The sequence below is a fragment of the Pithys albifrons genome, chromosome 4 (assembly GCF_047495875.1).
Source record: "Pithys albifrons albifrons isolate INPA30051 chromosome 4, PitAlb_v1, whole genome shotgun sequence".
In the NCBI taxonomy this organism is placed as follows: domain Eukaryota; kingdom Metazoa; phylum Chordata; class Aves; order Passeriformes; family Thamnophilidae; genus Pithys; species Pithys albifrons.
The window spans coordinates 54433395-54458147 of NC_092461.1; the positions used below are offsets into that span (position 1 = coordinate 54433395).

The 24753-nt window shown below is 40.9% G+C and overlaps 1 protein-coding gene across 2 annotated transcripts; it reads right to left on the reverse strand.

Moving 5' to 3' along the window:
• Positions 1–909: 909 nt before the first annotated feature.
• Positions 910–22693, reverse strand: RIPK2 (receptor interacting serine/threonine kinase 2). 2 transcript variants are annotated; one of them, XM_071553064.1, is made up of 11 exons: positions 22436–22693; positions 17065–17218; positions 15768–15923; positions 13330–13487; positions 12105–12154; positions 11598–11759; positions 8585–8670; positions 8314–8403; positions 7398–7503; positions 2657–2836; positions 910–1517 (listed from the first exon to the last, which is right to left on the reverse strand). In XM_071553064.1, exons 1-11 carry the CDS (start codon positions 22624–22626, stop codon positions 1186–1188), a joined length of 1665 nt encoding a protein of 554 aa, XP_071409165.1. In that variant the 5' UTR covers positions 22627–22693; the 3' UTR covers positions 910–1185. The 2 variants fall into 2 exon arrangements, with proteins under 2 accessions (XP_071409165.1, XP_071409166.1); XM_071553065.1 differs by lacking the exon at positions 910–1517 and adding an exon at positions 1524–1854.
• Between the last annotated feature and the right edge of the window lie 2060 nt (positions 22694–24753).

Sequence of the window (24753 nt, forward strand, 5' to 3'; positions counted from 1 at the left end):
CCACCCCACTCCGAAGGCGAGAGCACGCCCCGTTCCCTTCCCGCCCCCGCAGCAGCTGCTGCTGCTGCTGCTCCCGGAGCAGCTCCGAACTCGCACCGCACTGCCCGGCCGGTCTCAAAAGGCGGGGCAGCCCGACGGCGCCGCCCGTTGTCTGTGACAGGAAGTGCACCGAAAGGCAAAGGAGCGCTGCTTGGCTTGAACGTTTTGGTTACGGTGTTGTTGCTTGTTCTGTTTTTGTTCTACGTATTTTTAGTAAAGAACTGTTATTTTCTTTTCTACATTTTTTGCCTGAAGCCTCTTAATTTCGAAGTTACAGAACTTGGAGGGAGGCTTTTTCTTCTTCCATCCCAGGAAGGTTCCTGTGTTCCTTGGCCAATATTTGTCTTGTTAAACAAAGACACTGAGGGTGCCTTTATATAGCCTCTATCTGGATCTCATGCCACCATGATTTCAAGAATAGTTTGAATGCTTGTAACCAAATAATGTAAAAGGCTGTAGCTGCAGCTTTTCTCATATATCAGTTCTGAGCAGAACACAGATGACAAGTCCAATGTGCTCCTTGTCCTCAGGCTTCTCTTTGGACTGACATTCCTCTTATGCCATGGTCTGAAGCACTTGTCCTGGCTACAAAATGGGGAAAACAAAACAACACAACGAAAAAATACTCTAAAAATGCAATGCAAACTTGCTCCCACCTACCACTCTTCTCCTGTACATACACCAGTGCCAGTATAGCTTAAGGGAGAAAATGTATTACACACACAGCATAACAGCCCCAGAACAGAGCATCTAGATTATTTCCCTCCTCTAGGGGACAGAGCAGATGGAGGGAGAAAACACATAGTGAATGTTGAGATGAGTTGTCTCAATCCTGTGAGGTGAAAGGAAAGGCTATGTATGAACAGCAAATATGTAAAACAGGGAACATTTAATGTTTTTCTTTGTCATGTATAAACAAAATACTTTTTACAAACTGAGTCAATGAGTGTCAAGTGTTTGGCTTACGATTGCACCCAACTGATTAACTGTCACTCACCAAATGCAGGCTAGATGAACTCAAATGTCATTTCTGAGACTCTACAAAGGCATAGTAAGGACAAAGCAGCACATATATAAAACTACTATACAGAAACAAGAATCATGTTGTAAGAAATATTCATATGGTTTCATATAGAAAGAAAAAATTTAAGCATGCAGTCTTTGAGAATTAGATACAATGTCTGGATAAGGTTGAAGTCCTAGCTGTTTGTTATCTTTCAACTTTTGTACTATAATTCTGGCAAATTCCTCTCCTTGGCTGTCTGAAGTATCAAGCAGTTGTCGTACTTTTGATGTCCTTGTAGGTTTGGTGCTTATAAGTTCATAATCTTCCTTCATGAGTAAAAATCTTGATAGAAGAGCATCCAGTGATTGATTCAAACATGCTTCAGTCATCTGATCAATAATTTCTTCTCTTTTACTTTGGATCCATTGATGAGCTACATTGTGTTGTGTGGTTTCCAACAGAAAATCTGAGACTGAAGAGGATTAAAAAAAAGAAGGGATTATAACTGTCTGTCAATAAATGTTGCCACAGAACAAAGAACAAGCTGAGAAAAAGCTGTTATTAAAATGTTTCAATTTGTCAAATACAGTGGTTAGAGTATTGATTCTAACTGAATCACAGAATAATTTAGGTTGGAAGGAGCCCTCAAGGAGGTCATCTGGTCTAATGGCCTGCTCAAAGCTGGGCCAACTTCAAGCATAACTCAGGTTGCTCAGAGCCTTGTCCAGCTGAATTTTGAGCATCTCCGAGTGTTGGTACTTCTGCAGCCTCCATGGGCAACCTGTTCCAGTGTTCAACCCGACCTGGTACTAAAAAGAGAGAGGTGGTAAATTCACTTTCCAGGGGGATTTTTATTGAAGTTTACTGAAAACATCCCTGTAGCTTCCTGGTATTTTCCTCAAGATGAGCATTCACACAGGAAAAGGTGTTGGTTCTGGTATTTCCAGAAGAGGGATGATGCAAAAGATTTTTATAAAGTTGCATGTCATTGTGCATCCCCTAAAAAATTATATTTCTGAATAATTCATCAGGCATTACAGGTTTTTTTGTTAACTTTTTTGGAAGCACACTTTTAATAATTATTTGATGCATATGAATATAATATAGTGGGCTCTCAACTAACACAGAAGATATTAGTTGAGATGCTGTGTGAGATGCTGACACAGATGCTGCTTCTCTTTGCATCACCATTACCGAACGGAAGATAGACAAGCCTAAAAAGTGAGAAGTGACAGGCAAAAAGATGACCAAGTTCGAGCTAAGTTTTTTTTCCTGTTCTGCTGGACTGCAGCACTGTGCAGCAGTAGGAGACAGAAGAAATATTATGAGCAAAGGCAATGGGATAAGGAAGACCCACGGCAGCAGGAAAGAAGTTTGCTTAAAAAGAGAGAAAAAACCTAGAAGCTACAGGTACATGTACTTGGTAACATTTTACATTTGTTTTGCTTACTTTGTAATGTAAGTCTAGAAGGACAGAATAACTTGTGTTCTTAATCTGCAGATGCTTTGTTTTCATTTTACACATGAATAACAGTTCCTATTTCCATTTCATACACACATATATTTGATGTTAGGACACTTATTGTGGGTCTTGGAATTAAATAGGAATACCTGAAGGAATCAGTGATGACTGCAGTATACATGATGCAGAATTTGAGGCATCTGAAATACTTTTGTCAGATGAGGGAACGTTACTGTATGGATGCACAAAAGGTTTGGCACTCTGAGTTACAGAGATATTTTCATCCATGCTCTGGCTGTTGAGAGAGTGCAGACCTGCAGAATATCCATCTTAGGAAAAAAAAAGGAGAAAAGAGAAAAAGAGCAAGTCTTTACTTCTACATTCAAATAAAATATAGCCATCAGAGACTATTTAGAGAAAATCCATAAAAAAAGTCCTAAACAAACTACTTTTACATGATATATGGCATATGAGTCCTTATCCTCAAGTTCTGAGTACATTTATGTCCCTTATATTTCACCAAGGCTTGACCATGGGTTTGGGGGTCCTGTTTTATTTTAAAGAAACATTAAAAGTACAAGTCTGGTACATGTGAATGCTAAATGAAAAAACTCTGACAAAATTTTTGTGGGGACTAGAAGAACAAAATAAATACTTTGAGTATTTGGACAGGTAAGTCGAAATCAGCATGAAAGCAGACTCATTTATTTTGATGAAGTTTGGCAGCACAACAAAGGTGAAAACATTAAAAGAAAGATTCAGGTGGAGGAAAAGAACAGGAAGAGCAATGTTAACATTCAGTGGGAGGCCGGTGGAAGCTTTCTGTAGTCCATTAAAACAGGATACAACTTCAAGAAAGCTTCAAGTAAACTTTTGCAACTAAAAAGTATTTCTATGAGGTGGGAAGCTTACTAATTTCTAGTTTTATGATTTTTTTATAGTAGAAAAGGACAATGGATCTGAAAGCAGCAGTAGGAATGACTCAAGGAAGAGATGACAAACAGCTGATGAGAAACACACTACAGGACATATGTCTATTTCTGTAAACAGTTTTCATGACAGATTTTCACAGTGTCACTTGATAAAGAGATGTTAAGTAACATTTTAACTAAGAACCAGAGATGCAGATGTAAGAATTCAGATCAATATCTAAAGACACAATGAGGTAGCCCCATGGACAACTTGGGATTACCTGTCCAATGGGGAAATCTGAACGTCTATTCCGAGTTCACTGTTGACCTGTAGAAGAATATGTCTATAAGTACATGGAGCAGGACATGGAGCAGGAATAGGAAAATGTGGAAGAAATCACATTCTAAGTATTTTAAAAATGGTGGACTAGAACTCATAGTAACAAGTATTTTATTTCATGAATGAGAGAGAAAGCTGGGCAGAGCTATGTAGTGTGAAGCAGCAGGTATTATCCACTGTTAGTGAAAGATTATTTTAGAGAAGCATTTTAAGTAGCTCTGCTGGGATAGACTGTTATAGGCACACATACTTAAATTTAGTAACATAAAGATAGAACTACTGGGATTGTAGTGGTATGAGAAATGGCCTTGACCAGTGACCACAACATAAAAAATACAATCATAGAAATCACAGAATCATTTAGTTTGGGAAAACCCTTAAGATGATCGAGTCCAACCATTCACCTGGCACTGCCAAGTCCAGCATTACTCCACATCCCCACATGTCTACATGTCCTTTAAATACTTCCAGGTTGGTGAGACAACCACTTCCCTGGGCAGGCTGTTCCAATGCTTGACAACCCTTTCTGTGAAGAAATTTTCCCTAATATCCAATTTAAACGTCTCCTGGCACAACTAAGGCCATTTCCTCTCCTCCTATTGCTTGTTAATATCTCTTGTCAATTAAGAGATGGAACCCCAGCTGGCTACAACCTCCTTTCAGGTAGTTCTAGAGAGCAGTAAGGTTTCCCCTCAGCCTCCTTTTCTCCAGACTAAACAACCCCAGCTCCCTCACATAAATGTGCTAATGAGATTTATTCAGATGTTATTAGAAAAAAAACCCAGGTTGACACAAGTTACTCAGAAAGAGCCTACCTACCCTAGAAGACTGGAGTGATAGAGGTGGAAATTCAGAAGGCAAATATGAGATATAAACTTTCTGCTTCAAGTCAGGGCTAATGATTTGAGGCAACATGAGGAAAAAAACCCTCTATGTAGATTACTCTGTAAAGAATGATTTTTTGAGAAAGTAAACCTTAGAATTTTATTTTTCCTAAGTGATGGGGTTTTTTTTTAAGACAAAAACCCCCATCTGTTCTGTCTTTCATAATAGTAAGTAGAGGTCTGGTAGTCTTAGCTCAATGACTTAAGTTAGAATATACATGAGAAGGACTAGCAGCATACCGGTAGAATAAAGAAGAGGATTTTATGAAGGGACTTCAAAAGAGTGTATCCTGTTCATCTGGCAAAACCAAGAATATTACAGGATTACTCTCTAAATCAGAAATTAAAAGGGAAGAGTGAAAAGAGCTGTTTAAACTTAGAGCAATGCCCAAGACAAGCTCACTAGGGAAGGGAGGAAAAAAAGGAAAGATGAAACAAGAAGACAAGTCTTAACTCTGAAAAAGCAAGTTTCTGAAAAAGTATTGTAATTGTACTGGTGAAAAAAAAATCTCAAGTAAAATCTATAGTTACTAACTTTTGCCTTAGTGCCATGCCAAACTTCTCTCTTCCTAACACTTTCCAGGGAACAGATTTTTCACCTGAAACAATTGTATCTGAATTTAAAGAGTAAGAGGAATGTTGGTCTTGCTTTCCATTACAACACTACCTGATGCAGATAATGGCAAAGGAATAACAAACACTTCTGCAGGGTTTTGCAGACACTGTTTCCACAAGCTTTACGGTACCTATACACAAGGACAACAAAGTCTAAGCAATGACTCTGTAAAAGGACCACCAACTTGTTATAGTTTCAAAATCTGTCATGGAATTTTTTTTGTCCCTTATCAACACAGCAGCTGGGAACTTGGGAATCAGAATGAGATGGGTTGTTGAAGCCCAGCTCTGTCACTATCTGCTCCTAGAGCCAGCTAAACTGTCTAAAGCCTACATAAAAGGATAGCTGATAGATTTGCATTCCAATATGATGGCTGGGGAGAGGACTGGGAGAGGTGGGGAGAGAGGTTTCTTGGTGCTCGCTACACTTTTGTCCTCCCTCTGCTGGGCTGGTAGAAGCACTGGCAGGGGCGTCCTGGCTCACCCCCGACTCCACGTGCCCTGTGCTGTTCTGTGCCCTAGCTGTTCTGTGAGAACAATCACCACTGCCTGGATTCGCTACAGGCTCCTCGAGGGGCCGGTGCCATCTGCAGAGGAGTTGCTAACCCCCAGCTCTTTCGGACAAAAGATAGTGAGGAGGTCCTTGCACTGCCTGTGGTTTCAGCCCGTCCCTGTGGCTGCCATTCCCAGGTGAGCTCTGGGACTGGCATCTCCCTACCTGTGTCTTTGCCTCATCAGAGCCTGTCAGTCACTGAGCCTCTGCCTCCTGAGGCACGGCATTGCCTCCTGCTGTTTGTAAGTACAAATGCACTGAAGGGGCACACATAGGACTTGATTTGTTTGAAAGTTTTGGTTATGGTGTTGCTGTTAGTTCTATTCTGTTTTTTTGGGCTATACAGATATATATTTGTAGTAAAGAACTGTTATTCTGTTCTCAACATTTTCTGATTAAAGTCTCTTAATTTCAAAGGTTATGGTGGTTTTTGAGGAGAGGCCCCCTTCCTAGTCCAGAAGGATTCCTCACTTTCCTTGGTAGATATCTTGGTTTCTTTTAAACTGAGACACAACTGATCGATCAGTATCAAAAAATTTTCATTGATGACCTCCACAGGCAGACAAAACAATTTTGAGCAGAAACCAGCAGCAAGAAGGGTTGACATTTATCATTATCTTCTGTGATTACACTTACAGCCCATGTTCATTTTAAACTAATATTCCGTATTCTAAAATTTATCACAGCATTCTTATTAAGTCAGGTAACTATGAGTTATTCTTAATCTCTGAGATTTTTATGCTATATGTATGGATAAAGGCTTCAGCTGAGGTACAATTAAAGTACCTTGTACCTGCTTTCTGTCATTTTCTCCAATAATTCCAAGTCCCCAAGCCTCCCATAATTTATTTCTCTTGGAATTCCTACTGTACTTATATTGCTCTACTACAATGAGTAAAAGTTCAAAATTGCGGACATGTTTAAACAGGAGCTGAAAAAGAAACTGCCTGTGCTCCCCCACCTCTGCCAAAGTATCTCTGGTTTTGCAGAACTCAGCACACTTTTTGACCTCCTTACTTCATAGCAGCAAAGTCCATTTTTTGTCTGCTTTGACATTACTGATCCCTATAAAGCCAGAGGATACTCCATTCTTTTGAAATATGTTTGCATTTCACGAACGGAACCTAAATGCACAATATGTTGCTATCCCATCTGGGTCCCATTGCATTTTTCTAGCTTCTCATGTCAGCAAAACTTCAAAATTGAGTTATCTCAGGGAATTTTAGCCAAATTTTATTCAGAAAAGTGGACAGCTACAAAACGTCCGTGGAGATACTTTTGAAGGCAATCTATTAAAGCCATTTTTATTGATTGAATAAAAAATGATCTAGCGGTTGGGCTGCACTAGAAACTTTGAGTTTACTTAGCTTCAAGAATGCCTCAAAATGTGTAGTTTTTTATATTTAGAAGTAGTCCACAAATTTAAAAAAAAAGTTTGTTAAACACCAAGAGCCTTAATGTTATCTAAACACATTATTTGCTGACATGAACAGAGACCAAACTTCCTGCTACGCAAATGTAAGGTCACAGTGGGAATGTAAAGCTGCAATGGCAACTTAAATTTACACAAAATCAAGAGTATCTCACCTGATGAGAGGATATTATACTGGGGAATAGACTTGAGTTTTGATGTATCTGGAGAGATGCTCCGAAGAGGAAGTGCATCGCATTGTATGGACCCAGAATATGTTTCCTGAAATAAATCCAGGTGTATATTGAACAGGCACATCAAATAAATAGAAAGTTGCAATTTTTTTACAGAGAACTTTCCCATCATTGTGTTTTACTTGCTATCTAAATACACAGCACACTTGAAATACAGTAAATCTGAAGAAATATAATCCTAATACTTGTGTTTTTCCAAAGCTGAGAGCAATTTTGTATCCAACTTTAAATACTAGTAAGAACTAAAAGCAGCAGCATTAAGAATCAAATATGAATCTGTATGACTGTATGTAAGCAAGCTTCGTAGAGGTGTAAGGGAGCAGTAGACAATCTCTTACAAGTGGTAGACATTGTGTGCTGCATTCCTCCTTAAGAGAAGCATAGAATATCCTAAATTGGAAGAGACCTACAAGGTTCATCAAAGCCCAACTCCAGGCCCTGCACAGGACACTCCAAACATCATACCATGTGCCTGAAAGCATTGTTGAAACCCTTCTTGAACTCTGTCAGGATTGGTGCTCTGACCTCTTTCCTGGGGAGCCTGTTCCAGTACTCAGTGACCCCATAGATGAAAAACTTTTACCCTATATCCAATCTAAACATTCCCTGACACAGCTTCATGCTTTCCCATATTGAGATGCCCTTCTTATTTCTGTATACCCACCCTTTACCATCTTCCCTATATGGCTATGCATTTGTTACAATCCAGCTCAACTAATGAATTTTATGCCTTTCCTGACTGCACAGGAAAGTAAAGTGCAGAACCACTCCCCCTAACTAGCTTCCCTTTAAGCTCCAAGGATGCTGACATACTAACTGCAACACATAAAATATTTACCTTTTGGGGATTCAGAGGTATATTTAGACATATCGGCTCCACATTTGCTTTCTTTCCACTTTTGTAAATACATTGTGATTCATATAGTGACTGGAAGAGACATATTTACCTGTATTATATTTCTGTTATGAGACAAGATGACAGCTCTGTACAAACACATGCTTCAACCAGATACAGGATTAGATAAATGACAATGAAGATTACATCTCTTTTAGCAAGCAAAAATCACCAACTTACTTGACAACTCATGACTGTAACAAAAGCTACATACCTTTGATCTCTTCAACAGAATTGCTGCTTCCAGCATTGCTATTTCATCAAATGTCCGCAGAACTGGCTCAAGGTCTATTAAACATTCTAAACAAAGAAAGAGTACTTTGTGAATGGTGTGAAGTGGAAATCAAGTTGTCATTTTGCTAAAGCAAAAATAATTTGTCTGTTGACAAATATTAAACCACGTATGCTGCTGAACAGAAGTTTCTTGTTTTCACCTGTTAAAACAGTTCACACTACCAAAATAAACCCCATCCTGCTCTGGCCACCTTATTACTCTGTACCAAAAGAGATCCAGGACAGTGCTGCAAGTCTCACATTCCTGGAACGGACAGCTTGGTGAGATTGCTGTGTTTCAAGGCAGGCCCACCAGGCCTGATGAGCTGAATTGGACCAAACACCATAAAAACCTCAGAGTGAGTTGCTGTCTCCCCACTGCAGCAGAGGTGTTGAGGATTTATATAAGGAAAACAAACACAACCCCAACACAGCACTACCCACCATACATGCTGTGAGGCAGGGCCAGAGAAGATGGGATAGTCAAGGCACTGACCTATCACATTCAGTGAAACCAAGTGATACTTTCCCTCATTTTCACCAAACGCAGCTAAGATAGAGAAGCTCAAGTCTTCCGCTCACACAGGGAGGCACAGGACAGTCCAATAAGGAAATGACCATCTGTGCTATGCTCCCTTGCTTCTAAAAGTTTGTAATACTAGCTATTATTTTAAGATGACTCTGTTACAAAAACATCTTTGAAACTGTGCTTGAAATACAGCAAAAGCTCAGGAAAGGATGATAGATTATCACAATTCTACTGCATTTCTATGAACTCCACTGATTCAGCATAACTTATTTACCATACTAGCAATGTGTTACACTGCATATTTGTTAATGTATTTTTACTTTTTACTGTAATTTTACCACTATTCTTCCATATTAACTTTTTTCCACTAGCATCTTCAAGACATACAAGAAAATAAGAATCCCAGTATTGAATGTATCAGCTAAACCAGACTTTTAAAGGTTTGGTACATCATTTTTCACACTGAAATACTAGCATTGTTAATTTTTGTTGACTGTAATTTTGACTATAATTACATTGTAGGTGCACACTCTAAGTTTACATGGAGAGATGGTGATAAGCAGTCTTTATGGTCTAAGAGTAATAGATAGATTATCTGAGTTTTTCTATTAAAGCTTATTTAATAAAAAGGGGCTTTGCGTGTCTTTGTGTGTCCGTGTGTGTGCTATGGTAATGGCAAAATTTCCCCATCAGTGAGCTTTACTTCCCTTAATTCTGAAACAGTTTTGCAACTTCTGCTTTCTTTTTATGATAGTAAAGCAGAGGCAAAAGCAATGCATGTTTTTTTTCAAAGACCATCTTACCTCAGATACGGTACTAGTAACAGAACCCAAGTTACGTCACGCTGTAGTACATATTCCAGGCAATTATTCCTTGATTCTTTTAGATTTTCGAAAATATTGTAAATAGATGTATTTTCTTGCTTGAAAAAAATAAAATATACATCCACAACTTCTACACAAATCAGACTCACTCCAACATAACCTGACATTTCAAAATGTTCTTAAGGCAAAAATAAAAATGCCTCAAAAAAAGTCACATAATTAATTTTGGACTGTAAACTCAACATGAAGATGCTGTATGTGTTTGGATGTTTCCCATTTTGCTCTCTGCCAAACCAATGTAAAAACCCAAAGTTATGAACATCTCCTTCTATGCTACGTAAGTAGCAATTTTCTAACACTTTCCAACTGGAAAGAAATATGTCTATAAACACTTGCAAAATAATAAACTTCTGCTCACCAAACATACAAATGAAACACTGTCGTGGAGCTCTCTACTCGTAACATTAAAAAACCCCAAGCAACCATCCAACAAACCACCCCCTCCAAACTCCAAATCAAATCAAACTCTAAAGCAAAAGGCACCAGAGCCAACTAAAAATCCCTGGTAGTTGAGGTTTGAGTCATTGCATTGTTGAGCCAGACATCTCTGTACTGTTCTACATTTGAATACTTTCAGAAACTCTTATACATTTTAGTCTCTTGAAGGTGACTCAGCTTTCTACACTGAATTAGGACTACATTTTCTAAAGCAGTAGGGTGAAAGTTTTTAAAGTCCATGCAAATTAAAGAAGCACAGTGAAGGCAGCTTCCAGGAACCACTGTTCACTTCACCACGCTGACACATGTGACCATGGCAACACTCTCAAGAGCAAGTTTGACAGTCAAAAACAGGTAATCCCTCTCTGCCAATTTTGATGGAATTACTTTTATGCAAGTAAAGTGTGCTGGCTAAGTTCAAACACAGGCTTGCAGAAATAAAACCAAAATTTTTTCAGTTCATATTCTAATCTCTGCAAGCCTGACACTTCAGTCTTATTCTCTAAATTCTGCAATCCACTGAAAAAAAGGCTGAAAGCTGTATTTGGTTTCATGGACAAAAAGCTAAACACAAAAAAGATGGAAAGTTAAGTTCTTGCTCGATAAAGGAAGGAACAATCAACGTCTCAGTGAAAAAGGTTTATACTGAGGTGCAAACACAAGATGAAGTCACTACATCTGATGTGCAATGGTTTGTTGGTGTTTGCCAGCTTGCTTGTAAGCCCCACAGTACTCATTCTATGCTTCACTTCCCACACCTTAAAAAACAAAAATTCTCCTCAACAATAACCAACCATCCTTAAACACAAGTAGTTAAACAAAACACGCTGCTTTTTTACAATTAAGTTAAGAGATGGTAAATGCAAAAGACTTCAACAAACAACACGGATTTATAGCACACATGTAATTCCATTCATAAAAGTTTGTTTACAGATATGGTAGAAGCAGCCAAGCACCTTATTATCAGCAACAAGACTGAGCATGTACATCTCTGCACATCTTTACACCTCACTTTTACAACTTTAACCTTGCTGGGTAAGTACCATGTCCAACAGAAATCTGATAATTTCAAAATTTTTTCTCATTATGCAAGGTAAACTCACTTAAGAACGATGGTCTTTCATCTGGGTTTTGTGCCCATGCACTTTGCAGCAGTCTTATGATAAGCATTCGATGAGGAATATCCATTGATAAACTTTCTTCACTTAAGTCTAGTCGTTGTCCTTGTGACACACTATACATTATCTGCAAGGGGTTTATAACTTCTGTCAAAACAAACATCAAGCAGTCATTAGAAATATATGCAATATGAGTAGCTTACTATAGGATAAATAATTTAGTTTGCAGATAGAGTATTTACAGTTCATCAAAATAACCTTATGGTTCTTTTCAAATAAGAAATGTATTTTTAATTTTTAAAACAACACTGTAATTAAAAAACCCAAAAACAATAAAGTGTCTAATTTGAAAAGTATCTCAGTGTTCTTCAACAAGCTTAGAAGTTGAATCATTAAAAATAATCTCTAAAATGCAGTCCCCTGGTACCCAGGTCTCAGGCTTAACCTTTACATTAGGCAGGAAAAATAAATTAAAGGAAGATAAGGCCTTACCTTCAAAAGGCCGTTTCCTTGACATCACTTCCCACATGATAATTGCGTAACTGTTTGAAGTATAAAAAGCATAGAAGATGTTATTTCAGATTACCAACACTTAATAACACAATGTGCTCAGCTTTACATTTTGCTTAAAACATTTTGGTAAAATGGTCCTGCAAACACCCATGGGACTGACTATAGCTAACTGCAGTAATGACTGAATAGATGAAAACCATAGCAGTTTTAACTAGTGACTTTAACTAGAAGTACTTAACAATACTAAGTACAGAAAAGGTACATGGCATATAAACTCCTATTCCAAATCTGTATTAACTTTGCTGTAGTCAGATGTTGTGAATCATGTACATGCAGTTTAAATCTCAGCATGTAAATTAAAGCGAGCCCTAGAGACCCAACTGCTTTATCCTAACTGCAATGCTGTGGCACCTCCACAGTCCAGACTGACACTGACATTCCCAAGAGAACATGGGTATTAGCAGGGAGGATGACTCTGACCACCCTCTCTATCCTAATAACGTCAAAGAGACAAGTAAGATACGCACTTCCACTCAGGATGCGCACTCCAGCCTCTCCGCCCATATATATGCTTTCAACACTTGCAATCTTCTCTATAGGAAGAGATGTCACTTACACCCAACATTCACTTTCCAAAAGAGACTCTTGGGAACTCCACTCTGATCTAGTGCTAGGAGACTGAACACACATCTGCTTACTCAAACCTTTTTTTTCCTTTCAACACAAATGGGAAGTGGTTCAGGGAGTACAAACTTGTTCCACCTCTAGTGGACTAGTAACTCTATTCAGCCATCAGGATATATTAAAGAAAAAGATAACTTTAAAAAACTTTGTAATTTGATTAAGTTTAGATTATTTCATTTAAATGAAGCATTTAATTCCCAGTCCTTTTTCTAGATGCACATCATAAACCAATTTTATCAAAAGCTGTGACTACATTTTTATGAAGCTGTCCAGTTTTCTCTTGGCCATATTCTGACACATATGAATGAAGTCCCAGCTTAATTTCTGGAGCATTACACTTGTCACAGCATAAAGAAATGAGTCACTCAATTTTTTATTTCTCAATTTCATTTTGCCTATAGAACTATGATACTACCACTACTAAAAATAATAAAACTGTTGAGAATATGTTAAAATCTAGGTTCAGAAAACCAAATTTGAATTCAAATTTCAAAGGCCACTTGAGCATAACATGAGTTACCTGTAGATATCATGTTTCACACTTGCCCGGGTTTTCTGACTGGGGTTGTAATCTTCAGGTGGCATGTAGATAATTGTCCCTCCTTCTGGCAAAGAGGATTCACTTCGTGATTGTGACATGGATATGACACGCCATTTGGACATGCCAAAATCTGCAATCTGGAAAGGTCAAATCAGTTGTTCTGAGAAGAAAAACTGGATTTATCTGCTGACAGTTGTTAGAAATTCTTCAAGTACGCCCAGAAGAAGGGGTCACCCAAAGTCCTTAACCTGACACACAAAAAGTATGTGGTTCCTCTAGAAACAGGAAACATCAACTCCACTTCATAAAGCATTCCAGGTCATGACTCATGCTATCCCTATAGCACTGCCCTAACCTGTTCTTTTAAGGAAGGACTCAGGTACTCTATGGCTGGGGAATTTGTAGTAGAAATCTGTCTGTTATAAAGAAAATCACTTTCTTGTGTTGAAAAAAAGCAAACAAATAATTATTGATTACTTCTAGCTTCCTGGTATGAAGAAAGCACACATTTAGTGTACATCATAATAGCTCTATGTAGCTTAGTTTGCCAATATCCCAAGGCAGTTCTTCTCACAGAAAAATTTTAGGGCAATTCACCTCACTCACAAAACTGAAATATTAATCCTGAATTAATTTGATTTCTGAAATTCTGTTCTGCAAACAGTAGCTGAATATTTTCTTTACTGTGCACTCTGGGGCCTGTTCCCTTTCTACAGGTTACAGTACATCTACACAAAGAATTAACTGACTTCAGTTTAAATTTTCAGACATCCATGAGTCAGGGTGCAAAACATTAGACTAGGTTATGGGTAGGGAGACAAACAGCCAGTAGAGTATACCAGCTGGCTGAGCTGCAGAGTGTCTGACATACAAGGCAGAAAGATAAGCAGCCCAGCTCTGCACTTGTCCAGCATTTGCATAAGAGCAGAAACATTTTCAACAAAGATGCCTATGCAAGCACTGTAACAACTAAGATTACAGAAACAAGCTTTCTGAAGAGTGTACAGTGAAAATATCCAATGAAAAGTAACCTTTTTCTCTACAACTCACCAGCACCCAGCCTTCCTCACTATAATTTGTCTTAATTCTTACTCATTCAATAGATCAGGGACAGTCAGCAGCACTCTATGAATGGTGTTACTTTTGTACATCAATACTTCTATTTTGCATGCATGATAACCATCCTAGAATTTCCTGTCAGTTGTCCTAATTTAAAGAATCTTGTTTCACCTCAAAAAGACACTTAGAACTCTAAGGACACTCCTTACAGGAGGCAGGGCAGCTGTGCAAGAGTTAAGCTCTTCCTTTCAATTGCTTCAGCAAAACAACTGTTCAGATGAGATCAGGCAGAGCACGAGACACACCAATGCTATTAGGGATTAAAAAACGAGTGGATAAAAAATTACTTGGACTAGTTCCCTGATCAGGTTTATCAGGAAGCTCGAGAAATGGCAATACCAGCACAACTGAGTGGGAGGAGGTATGACCTGCTGAGGGTGTGAGCGAAGACAAAGCCACATGAGGCACTTTGCTGCCAAGAAAAATTTCTGTGCAACGGAGAAAGAAGAAATCAGCACTGGATCTTTGCTCTTTGCTCAAAGGACACACAAAGAGATTAATCTCATGGTAACAACTGAAACCTTCCCCATTCAAGTATAAATTCAGTGCAAAATATCTCTTATTTCAATTTACTTGAATAATACATTCTATTATAAAACCAGAGGATCTTAAAAAAACACAAACAAGAAACAAAAAACCCAACTCTTGCAGTTATGGAATCACCTACCTGTTTTCTCACAAGTACTTTCAGTCTCTTTTTCACATCATGGCAGTGATATTTTAAACCGCAGAATTAAAGTTTTAAACTCCTGTTACTTCTCAATTATGTTTGCTTGTTCTAAGGAGCTTCACAAAGCAATCTTCCATGTTCCAATTTTGCAGGTATGTTTTACAAGTTCTTATACTACACTAACAGAATAGGTAAGTACATATTGCATGATAAATATCAAATTGAGTATTAACATTTGAATTTGACCTACTGTCTTCCAGAAGTAACTTGTCTGAGCATCTCAGACAGGAAGCCTTTCTATTTCCTGCTCAGAAAGGGCCAGATGTAGCTACCCTTGGAAGGCTGACATACAAGAGCGTCAGTACTATTGAGTATCAGCTACTGCTAGAGCAGAAACAGCCCAAATTCTGTCCTTTTGGTGTTTTCACATGGATAAAATCTACACTTGAGCAATGCAGTTTTCAAAAAGACAGACTTGAAAGTTCTGTCTGCAGAGATAGAAGAAAAAAGTCTGGCATACAATTACATCCTCTCTGTATGGCCAAACCTCACTCTTCATCATCTAATCTAACTGAAACACTTTCACTCATTTTAGATGCTGAAGAACATAAGAATTAAATAACTCTACCTTGACATGAAACTCATCATCCAGCAAAATGTTCTGAGTTTTTAAGTCATGGTGCAGCAATGGAGGATTCATGTTGTGCAAATAGTTTACTCCCAAAGCAATTTCGTAAAGAATGCGGAATCTCAGGCACCAGGGAATGTCAGGATATACATCTTTCTGCCAAGAAAAAAACACAAAACCGGAATATAATTCTCTGTTCGGATCTAACAGCACAACACAAAGACTTGTTTTAGAAGAAAAAGAAAGTGACTTGGGCAAGCAGCAATCTTTTTAAAGCATCCATCACACGAACTCCTTAAAAAACTGTGATGGAGCATTAAGACTGATTAGTTGTTAAAACAAATGTATAAATAATACTCATGCAGTGTTATGGTTCATCCCCTGGCACTCACATAATAGTTCATGACTACTGTACATGATACAGAGCATTTACTACATTAGTCATTCATGTGGAAATATGAATTACAGATAAACTTCTGCATGAAACTTTCAACCCACAGATTATGTGTACTACACAAAGGAAGTCAAGCACCATATCTTCAACTGACACTGGGGAAAAATAAGATGTGTTGAAACTAAGCACAAAATACTACCTTTATAAATATTAATACATAAAGAAAAAGGCAGTAAAACAACAGAACTCTTAGAAATTATATTAACAATAGTGCCTCTATGAAAAACCCACATATGAGGTCTCTGATGCAAATTGATCAAAAGTGCAGAAGAGGTGCTGTTGGGACAACTGCAGTGGCTTTATAGTAGCAACTCCATGTTCAGGCGAAGCCAATGGGAGCAGCTGAGAGTTCAGCAAAGGAGAACTTACTCAAGAATAAGATCTGGTAGACATATTAATATATGTTTAGTAATATTCAGCTTCTGTAAACTAAAGTCAAAATCTTCAGTTTATTTTTTAGAAATATCCAAATTGGGGGAAGAGAACTCAATATTTGTATTGGCAGAAACTCTAAAACCCCAGCTGAAGTACACGTAAGTTCTTCAGCACCTAACTAGAAACAACAGAGATTTTTTAAGTGACTGTATAACATAATTCAACATAAAGCTAGTAGTAAGTCATGACATTAAAGAAAAAAGTTCAATAAAATTTAAGTCTACTTAGTTTGGTTGCCATTTTGATATACAGAAAAGTCTGCCTGAGCACCAAAAACTACTAATGATAAGGACTGTTTTTTAATGTGAAATATTATTAATAATACACATTACTATACTAATTAAGTATGGAAATTGAAATCTATTTGAAGCAACCAGGTATCTATTTAAAGACTGTAAGTACACTTACCCCATGTAAAAGTTGGTTTAATGACCCATTTGTCATATATTCTGTTACTATCCCCAGAAATTCAGGCTCGTTGCAAATTCCCAAAATTGGCAGAATGTAGCGAAATCTGGCTTTGTGTAATATCTCTGCTTCTTTTAGAAGGTGGTCTCTATCACTTAAAGAAAACAAGCAAACAAACAAAAAGCATTACCATACCAACACCAGGAAACTGAAAGCAAATATGTTCACTATATTCCCTGTCAATTATATCCCTGTGTGCAGTACCACCACCTTTCACTATTTGCTTCTACCATTCTGTTTTGATAACAAAACAGCATAAGACAAATTAGAATCTGTGAATGCAAAGGCAAGACAGCTTCTTCAGTTTTGCTGTCCCTCACAAATCTATTTCCATCACGTTTCATCCATGTTTCCAGTAAACACAAGGATACAGTCAGAACTCCCAACTTCCACCATTCTTTGTAACCACGATGATAATAACCAGCTACATTTGTCCTATTTTACTGCCCATCTTCAAACCCTGAGCTTTCACTAAGGCCCACTATTAATTCTTCTATGGAGTGGAGATTTTAATGATTCTTAAGTCATTAAAATTTAGCGGACTCTGATGTACATTAAAATAATACAGGCTAAAAGAATGCACTTTCGATTTCTGAAGGAAAAGGAATGATTAACTTCAAATTGAGTGCCTGCATTGGATTACTTTCTAGAAAAAAACATTCCCTCATTGTACAGGAAGCAGGAAGATATCAACAAAACCTCTACCCCGGACTTCCAAAAGGCAGACTTTGGCCTACTCAAGAGGCTGGTTCAGAGAGTACCTTGGGAAACCACCCTTAAATCAAAGGGGTCCAGGAAGGATGGACATACTTCAAGAAAGAACTACTGAAGGAGCAGGAGCAGGCTGACCCAATGTGCCGAGAGGTGAGCCGGCCAGACCAGCCTGACTGAAGAGGGAGATTTTGCAGAAACTTGGGGAAACAAAGAGAGTTTATCGCCTTTGATAAAAGGGTAGGCAACTCATGAAGTGTTTAACGTGTCGTAAGGTCATGTAGAAAAAAAACTGGAGAGGCAAAAGCACAATTTGAATTTAATCTGGCCAGTTCTGTTATGGATAACAAAAAGTGTTTTTATAAATACATCAATAGCAAAAGGAGGGGCCAGGAAAACCAGATTACCAAAGACAAGGAAAAGGCTGAGGTACTTAGCACCTTCTTTGACTTGATTTTCAGCAATAAAACAGGTTATCCACAGGGCAGTTGGCCTCCTGAGCTGGTAGACAGGGAAGGGGAGCTGAATAGCCCTCCTGTAATTCAGGAGAAAGGAGTTAGTGACTTGCTGAGCCACTTGGATCCTCAAAAGTCTATGGGACCAGATGGGATCCATCCTAGGATGATAAGGGAGATGGTGGAAGAACTCGCCAAGCTACTCTCCAATTATCCACAGTTCTGGCTCACCGTGGAGGTCCTAGATGATTGGAACTTCTCTAATGCGGTGCCTATCCACAAGAAGGGCTGGAGGGAAGACCCAGGAAACTACAGGCCTCAGTGTCCAGCAAGGTTATGGAACAGATCATCCTAAGTGTGATCACATGGCACCTACAGGACAGACGGAAGATCAGACACACCAGCACGGATTTAGGACGGGCAGATCCTGCCTGACCAACCTGATCTCCTTTTATGACCAGGTGACCTGCCTGGTGGATGAGGGGAAGGCCTTAGTCGTAGTCTACCTGGACTTCAGCAAAGCCTTTGACACTGTCTCCCATAGCATGATCCTGGAAATGCTGGCAGCCCATGACTTAGACAGGGGCACTCTGTTCTGGGTTAGAACTTTCTGGATGGCCAGGCCCAGAGAGTGCTGGTGAATGGAGCTGCATCCAGTTGGCAGCCAGTCACTAGTGGTGTCCCCCAGGGGTCAGTGTTGGGCCCAGTCCTGTTTAACATCTTTATTGATGACAGACGAGGGGATTGAGTCCATCATTAGCAAATGTGCAGATGACACCAAACTGGGGGAGAATGTTAACCTGCTGGAGGGTAGGAGGGCTCTGCAGAGGAACCTGGATAGGCTGGAGAGTTGGGCTGATTCCAATGGTATGATGTTTAACAAGACCAAGTTCTAGGTCCTGCACTTTGGCCACAACAACCCCATGGAGGCACTAGGACCGGAGTGGCTGGAGAGGAGCCAGGCAGAAAGGGACCTGGGGGTACTGATCGACAGGAAGCTCAACATGAGCCAGCAGTGTACCCAGGTGGCCAAGAAGGCCAATGGCATTCTGGTCTGTATCAGGAATAGTGTGGCCAGCAGGACCTGGGAAATGATCCTTCCCCTGTACTCGGCACTGGTGAGGCCACACCTTGAGTACCGTGTCCACTTCTGGGCTCCTCAGTTTACAACAGATATTGAGGTGCTGTAGCTTGTCCAAAGACAGACAAAAGGGCTGGTGAAGGGACTGGAACACAAGTCCTGTGAGGAGTGGCTGAGGGAGCTGGTGTTTAGTCTGGAGAAGAGGAGGCTCTCTACAACTGTCTGAAAGGAAGTTGTAGCCAGATGGAGGTCAGTCTCTTCTCCCAGGCAACTAGCAATAGAACAAGAGGGCACAGTCTTAGCTGTGCCAGGGGAGGTTTAGGTTGGACATTAGGAAGAAATTCTTGACAGAAAGAGTGTTCAAACATTGGAATGGGCTGCGCAGGGACGTGGTGGATTCTCTGTCTCTGGAGGTATTTTAGAAGAGACTGAATGTGGCATTTAGTGCCATGACCTAGCAGACAAGGTGGTGTTAAGTCAAAGGTTGGACTGGATCTCAGAGGTCTTTTCAAACCTAGTTGATTCCATGATAAATCATGTTTAGATGACTGAATTTGACTGTTTGAATGTTTTGTTACCTCAAAACTCTTTATAAATGTGGACCTAATGCATCTTTACAAATTCAGACCTTGCAGCATGTGGATTCAAGAAGCTCAAGTTTTATTTGATCATGCTTCTATGCCTAATAATACTATTTGGCATGCCTTATATCTCAAATGGTCTTGGAAAAAATGGGTTTGTTAACAATGATGGTAGTTTGACCATGAAGGATAATTCTGAGAAAAAAGATTTAGATTTTGTACCTGCACAGACTGGTACAGGTACAAGTACATGACTAGAATATCCAAATACAGGACACTATAGCACATTTAAGACTGATCCTTTGGACGTGAGCCAGTCTGATTCAGAAGCAATAGGGCTATGCTGGGGCACAGCAGTGTACAAGCCAGGTCTATGCCCATCATGATTTGTTCAGCTCAGCACTGTGTCAATGTGGCTACACAGATACCAGTTGACAGCTGGTTTGTGTCCATCAAGCTCAGGGCAGTCTGGACCCAGAGATGTGAATCTCATAAAGAAAGGTTGTCAGGGCATATGGGGAAAAGAGAAAGCCCTGAGAACTAAAGCCTGCTGCTTTTACAACAGCAAAACTTTGAATTTAGATGGATGTGAAATCGAGATTCTTATCTATGTGATGGAAAAAGATTTTTACTATAGGAAACTCTAGGAAGGCAGCCTTGAGAAAAGCATGGGACAAGAGATACAACTCTTATCCTTTCCACACTCTCTGCAGAAAAGACTAGGTTTGAGGAAGCTAGGGGTTTTCCCAGAGAGTAGGGCACATTTGCATGAGATTCAGCTGTAACTGGGAAACAAATTGCATCATACCAAAATCTATTCCTGGGTCTATAAGTCACTTCACCTTTGTCTGCTCCATACCAAAAGGGCACTGAGTAATGCTTAAATGATTACGTGCCCACAACAGCTTCCCAACTGGCTTTGCTCTTGGGCTGGTCACACAGAATATTCTGGGATGCACAGCACAGACTTCTCAATTAGGGAATTAACTGTACCACGAACTCTTCCCTTTCCTTGACAATACTTACAGGCTGGCATTCTATCCTATACAACCAACAAATCATTTGCTGCAGAGACTCAGGTATAACAGATTTCTTACAGCTTTCAGTCTTCTGATACCATTTGTGAGCTTTGCACAATAGATGGTAGGTGACTGAATTGTTTACCGTGCTTTCCCTTTTCATCACAATTTCACAGGTTAGATGTCATACTAATCCAAATTCTTGCAAGGCTAAAAATAATATTTGGTGTTTCCCCCCAGCTAAGTTCTGAGGATAAACACTGTATTTCTGATTAGTAGGGACTTAAGCAGACATAAAAAAATAATCACAAACCCCACAACTCCCCACAATAGAACACAACTGAGATTCCATTTCTGGCAAGATTTCAGAGATAAAGCCTATGTATACACACATCGATAATAACACATGAGAGGACTTAAAACAACCTATCTTATATTCTAGTATATTGGGTCACAGGACTAGAAGCCTTTTTGAGTGAAGCTACCCAGCCTAAAGTTATAGTACTAGATCAAAGAAACCTGAGGCAATAAAGTTTGAAGACACCGAGATAAGACTCTGGAGAGGCAGGTTTGCAGTCAGGCAGGCCTCAGACAGCCTAAGATGAGGCAAATTTGCATTGATATGGTGAAAAATCGGCACTGTAGGGATTGAATGAGACAGAGATGGATGAAAAATTATAACCTGCTGCTCCCTCACATGGAGTGACAGCTCCTGTAATAAACATGCTGCCGCTTGGGTCCCTGGAAAATGGGGAACAGCGTTGCTACTTGGAAAGCAGCAGTTGTACATGGGGGCCTACAAGCCCATTACTTAAAATCAGCTTACATCAGTACTGTGAGATCTGGAGGAAAAAAATAAGTAATTGTGCAATGTGTCAGAGAAGCTTCGTCTAGGAGCGAGAATAAATCTCTAGTGGATACAGTATAATGTTCCCTATATTCTTTCTATTTCTGTAAAGAACAAATCTACTAGTTATCACTGTACTTTAATATCCTGCTAAAACCTCAACAAAACAGTCAGTAACCAACAGATCCGGAGAGAAGGCAAACTGTGCCAATCCCACGCTGAGGAGGAATCAAGGTACACACTGCACAGAAAAAGCTTCCAAAGGAAACAACCTAATTAGTGTCTCGCAAACCGAGACCGAAACCACCGATTTCCAACAATCGAAAGAGAGGAAGCTCCGGGGCTGGTACGTGCTTTCTCGTGGCTCAAGCTGACCATTCTCCCTGGGAACCCCTTTCTCCGTGGATTTAATGCTACGCTGTCTACCAGAACACTAGGACTGACCCACTGGCCGGAGAAACCCACTCCGGCATCTTCGCCGCGGCACCCTGTCCCCTTTCGGGGGGTGTGGGGCCCGCTGCTTAGTTTAGGGAAAGGCGGGCTCAGCTCGGTCCTTGCCCCCGGGCCGCCCCCAGCGATGTCCCGTCGCGCCCACCCCCCCCCGCCCACCCCGTTACCTGTCCAGCAGCGGCCCCTGCAGGCATTTCAGAGCCACCGGGACCCTCCAGTCGGCGTGGCGGGCGGCGGACACGGTGCCGTAAGCGCCGCGGCTGATAAACCGCAAGTCCGGGAGTTTGCTGGAGGGGATGGAGGGAAGGGCGTAGCTGATGGCACCCGCCCGGCCCTCACCGCCATCCCCGCTGCTCATACTCGCAGTTCGCCGGGCGCAGCGGGGCCCGGAGCGGCGCTCCTCTCACCCCGCTTCCCCGCCTCTCTCACGGCTCTCCCCCGCCTCCCCGACCCGCCCACAGTCCACCCTTCCTTCTGCCCCACAGAGGAGCCACCTCCCTTCCTCACGGGAAAGGCCCGCCCGCGGTTCCCGCTGGGGGAGGGCGGAGCGGCCGCGGCGGGAGGAGCGAGCTGGGGGAGCGGGGGTGGCCCCGCTATGCCGGGAGAGCTGCCGCGCCGTCCCCGCTGCCCCCCCCGGAGAGGTGCCGGGCTGGAGCCGCTGGCCCCGGGAGATCTGCCGGGCCGTCCCTCGGCAGAGCTGCCAGGCCGGAGCCGCTGCCCCCGGGAGAGATGTCGGGTCAGCCCCACCATCCCCCGGGAGAGCTGCCGGGCCAACCCCGCTGCCTCCCGGGAAAGCTGCCGGGACGACCCCGCTGCCCCTGGGAGAGATGCCAGGCTAGCCCTGCCGTCCCCCGGGGAGAGCTGCCGGGCCGGCCTCACCTCCCTCGGGCAGACGGGGGAGCGCGGTGCCGGGATTGAGTATCTATCCCCCCTCCCCGTCCCTCGGGCGTCGTGCCCATGCCGGAGAGGTGAAAGAGGGAAACCGCCCTCTCCATCCGGGACGAAGAGGCGGGGGGGAATGTGTTAGTTCTGCTCCCAAAAAATGATGCGGGATGCCGGAGCCGAGTGCAGGTCGACGCAGTGATTTGCCCACTGCATGGAATCATAGCATGATTTGGGTTGGAAGGGACCTTAAAGACCATCCAGTTCCAACGCCCCTGCCATAGCAGGCAATCTTCGACGAGACCAGGTTGCTCAATACTCCATCCCGTATATATGCATTGCTCAGGTGAAGAGAGAAGAGCATTAACTCATGCACGCTCTTATCTCCTCCGTGTCTGTATTAGGAAGATTTTTTAAGGATAGCGGCGTTTCAAAAAGGTAATTTCAACATTTCCCGTAAGTGCGAGTTCACCCTTCCCTGCTCAGAGCAAGCTGCCTGACACACAGGTGTTTACGAGAGTTTTTGTGAGGGTTGCGCAGGAGAGGTTTGTAAGGCCTGTTCATCGAGTCAAGTTCCACAGACTAACAAAATGCTTTAATTTAAAAGTAGATGTTTGTAGCTTTCCATAAAGAGTGACAGTTCCACAGGATGAAACAGACGTAAATGAAGGAAATCACTCACCTTTCCATGTGTGTGGATCAGGAGCTAAGCACCTGTGGCTTTTCACCTCTCCTCTTTTCTCCCAGTACTCGGTATGGGCCAGAGAATGGGGAAAGGTAGCAAAGGTTTCAAAGTACAACGTTGTTCAATTTTAAGGCATGGAAACTATTTTTCCATTCTGTCTAGTTCCTAGTATTTTTGTAGCTTTGCTCTTTTTCTGATTTTCTTGTCTTGGATGACTTGTATCCTCCAAATGCTGCAGCATTATGAACGTACTGAGCAGCCATATAAAGCAAGTGGTGATTTACTCTACTTTTAATTTGCACTAACCTTCTGTCCTTTAGACATTTAGAATTGTAATTTGGAGGCAACATTTGCCTTATGCAGTTTTTGGGCATTTGTTTAGCCCTCTCTATATTTGTCATGTTGGTAGTACTATTTGTCACACTATTTCAACTTTGATAAGAAGGATTTTTTTTCCTAAAAAATCCAGCGTGCAATGGACAATTACCATGAGCATGCACTGCAAAACCACTGTGTGAATACTTACTTACAGTATTTCCCCTTAAGATATTATGTCACTACACTAAAAATAATTTGCATATCTTGTTGCCATATGCTATGTTGACTTAATGTACATTTATAGTTTTAAGTATACTAACTTAAAGGAAGGTGTGATTCTAAAAAGTGGGTGTAGAGGCAGCAATGTTGATGTAGTGCAATGCTTCCCTTCTCATGCCTCTTCCATATACACCATTCCTGGAACTGTAGGTGGTGTTATTTCCTAAACCCGAAACCTAATGGCAGCTTGGGGCCCAAACTGAAGTCCTAAGGTAGATCAAACTTTTGATAAAACAAAAGCTTTACTTAAATACTGTTTCTAAATGATGGAAATAGTATTGAGATAATGTGGCAGATAAATAGTTGCCTCTTGGTTTCTTT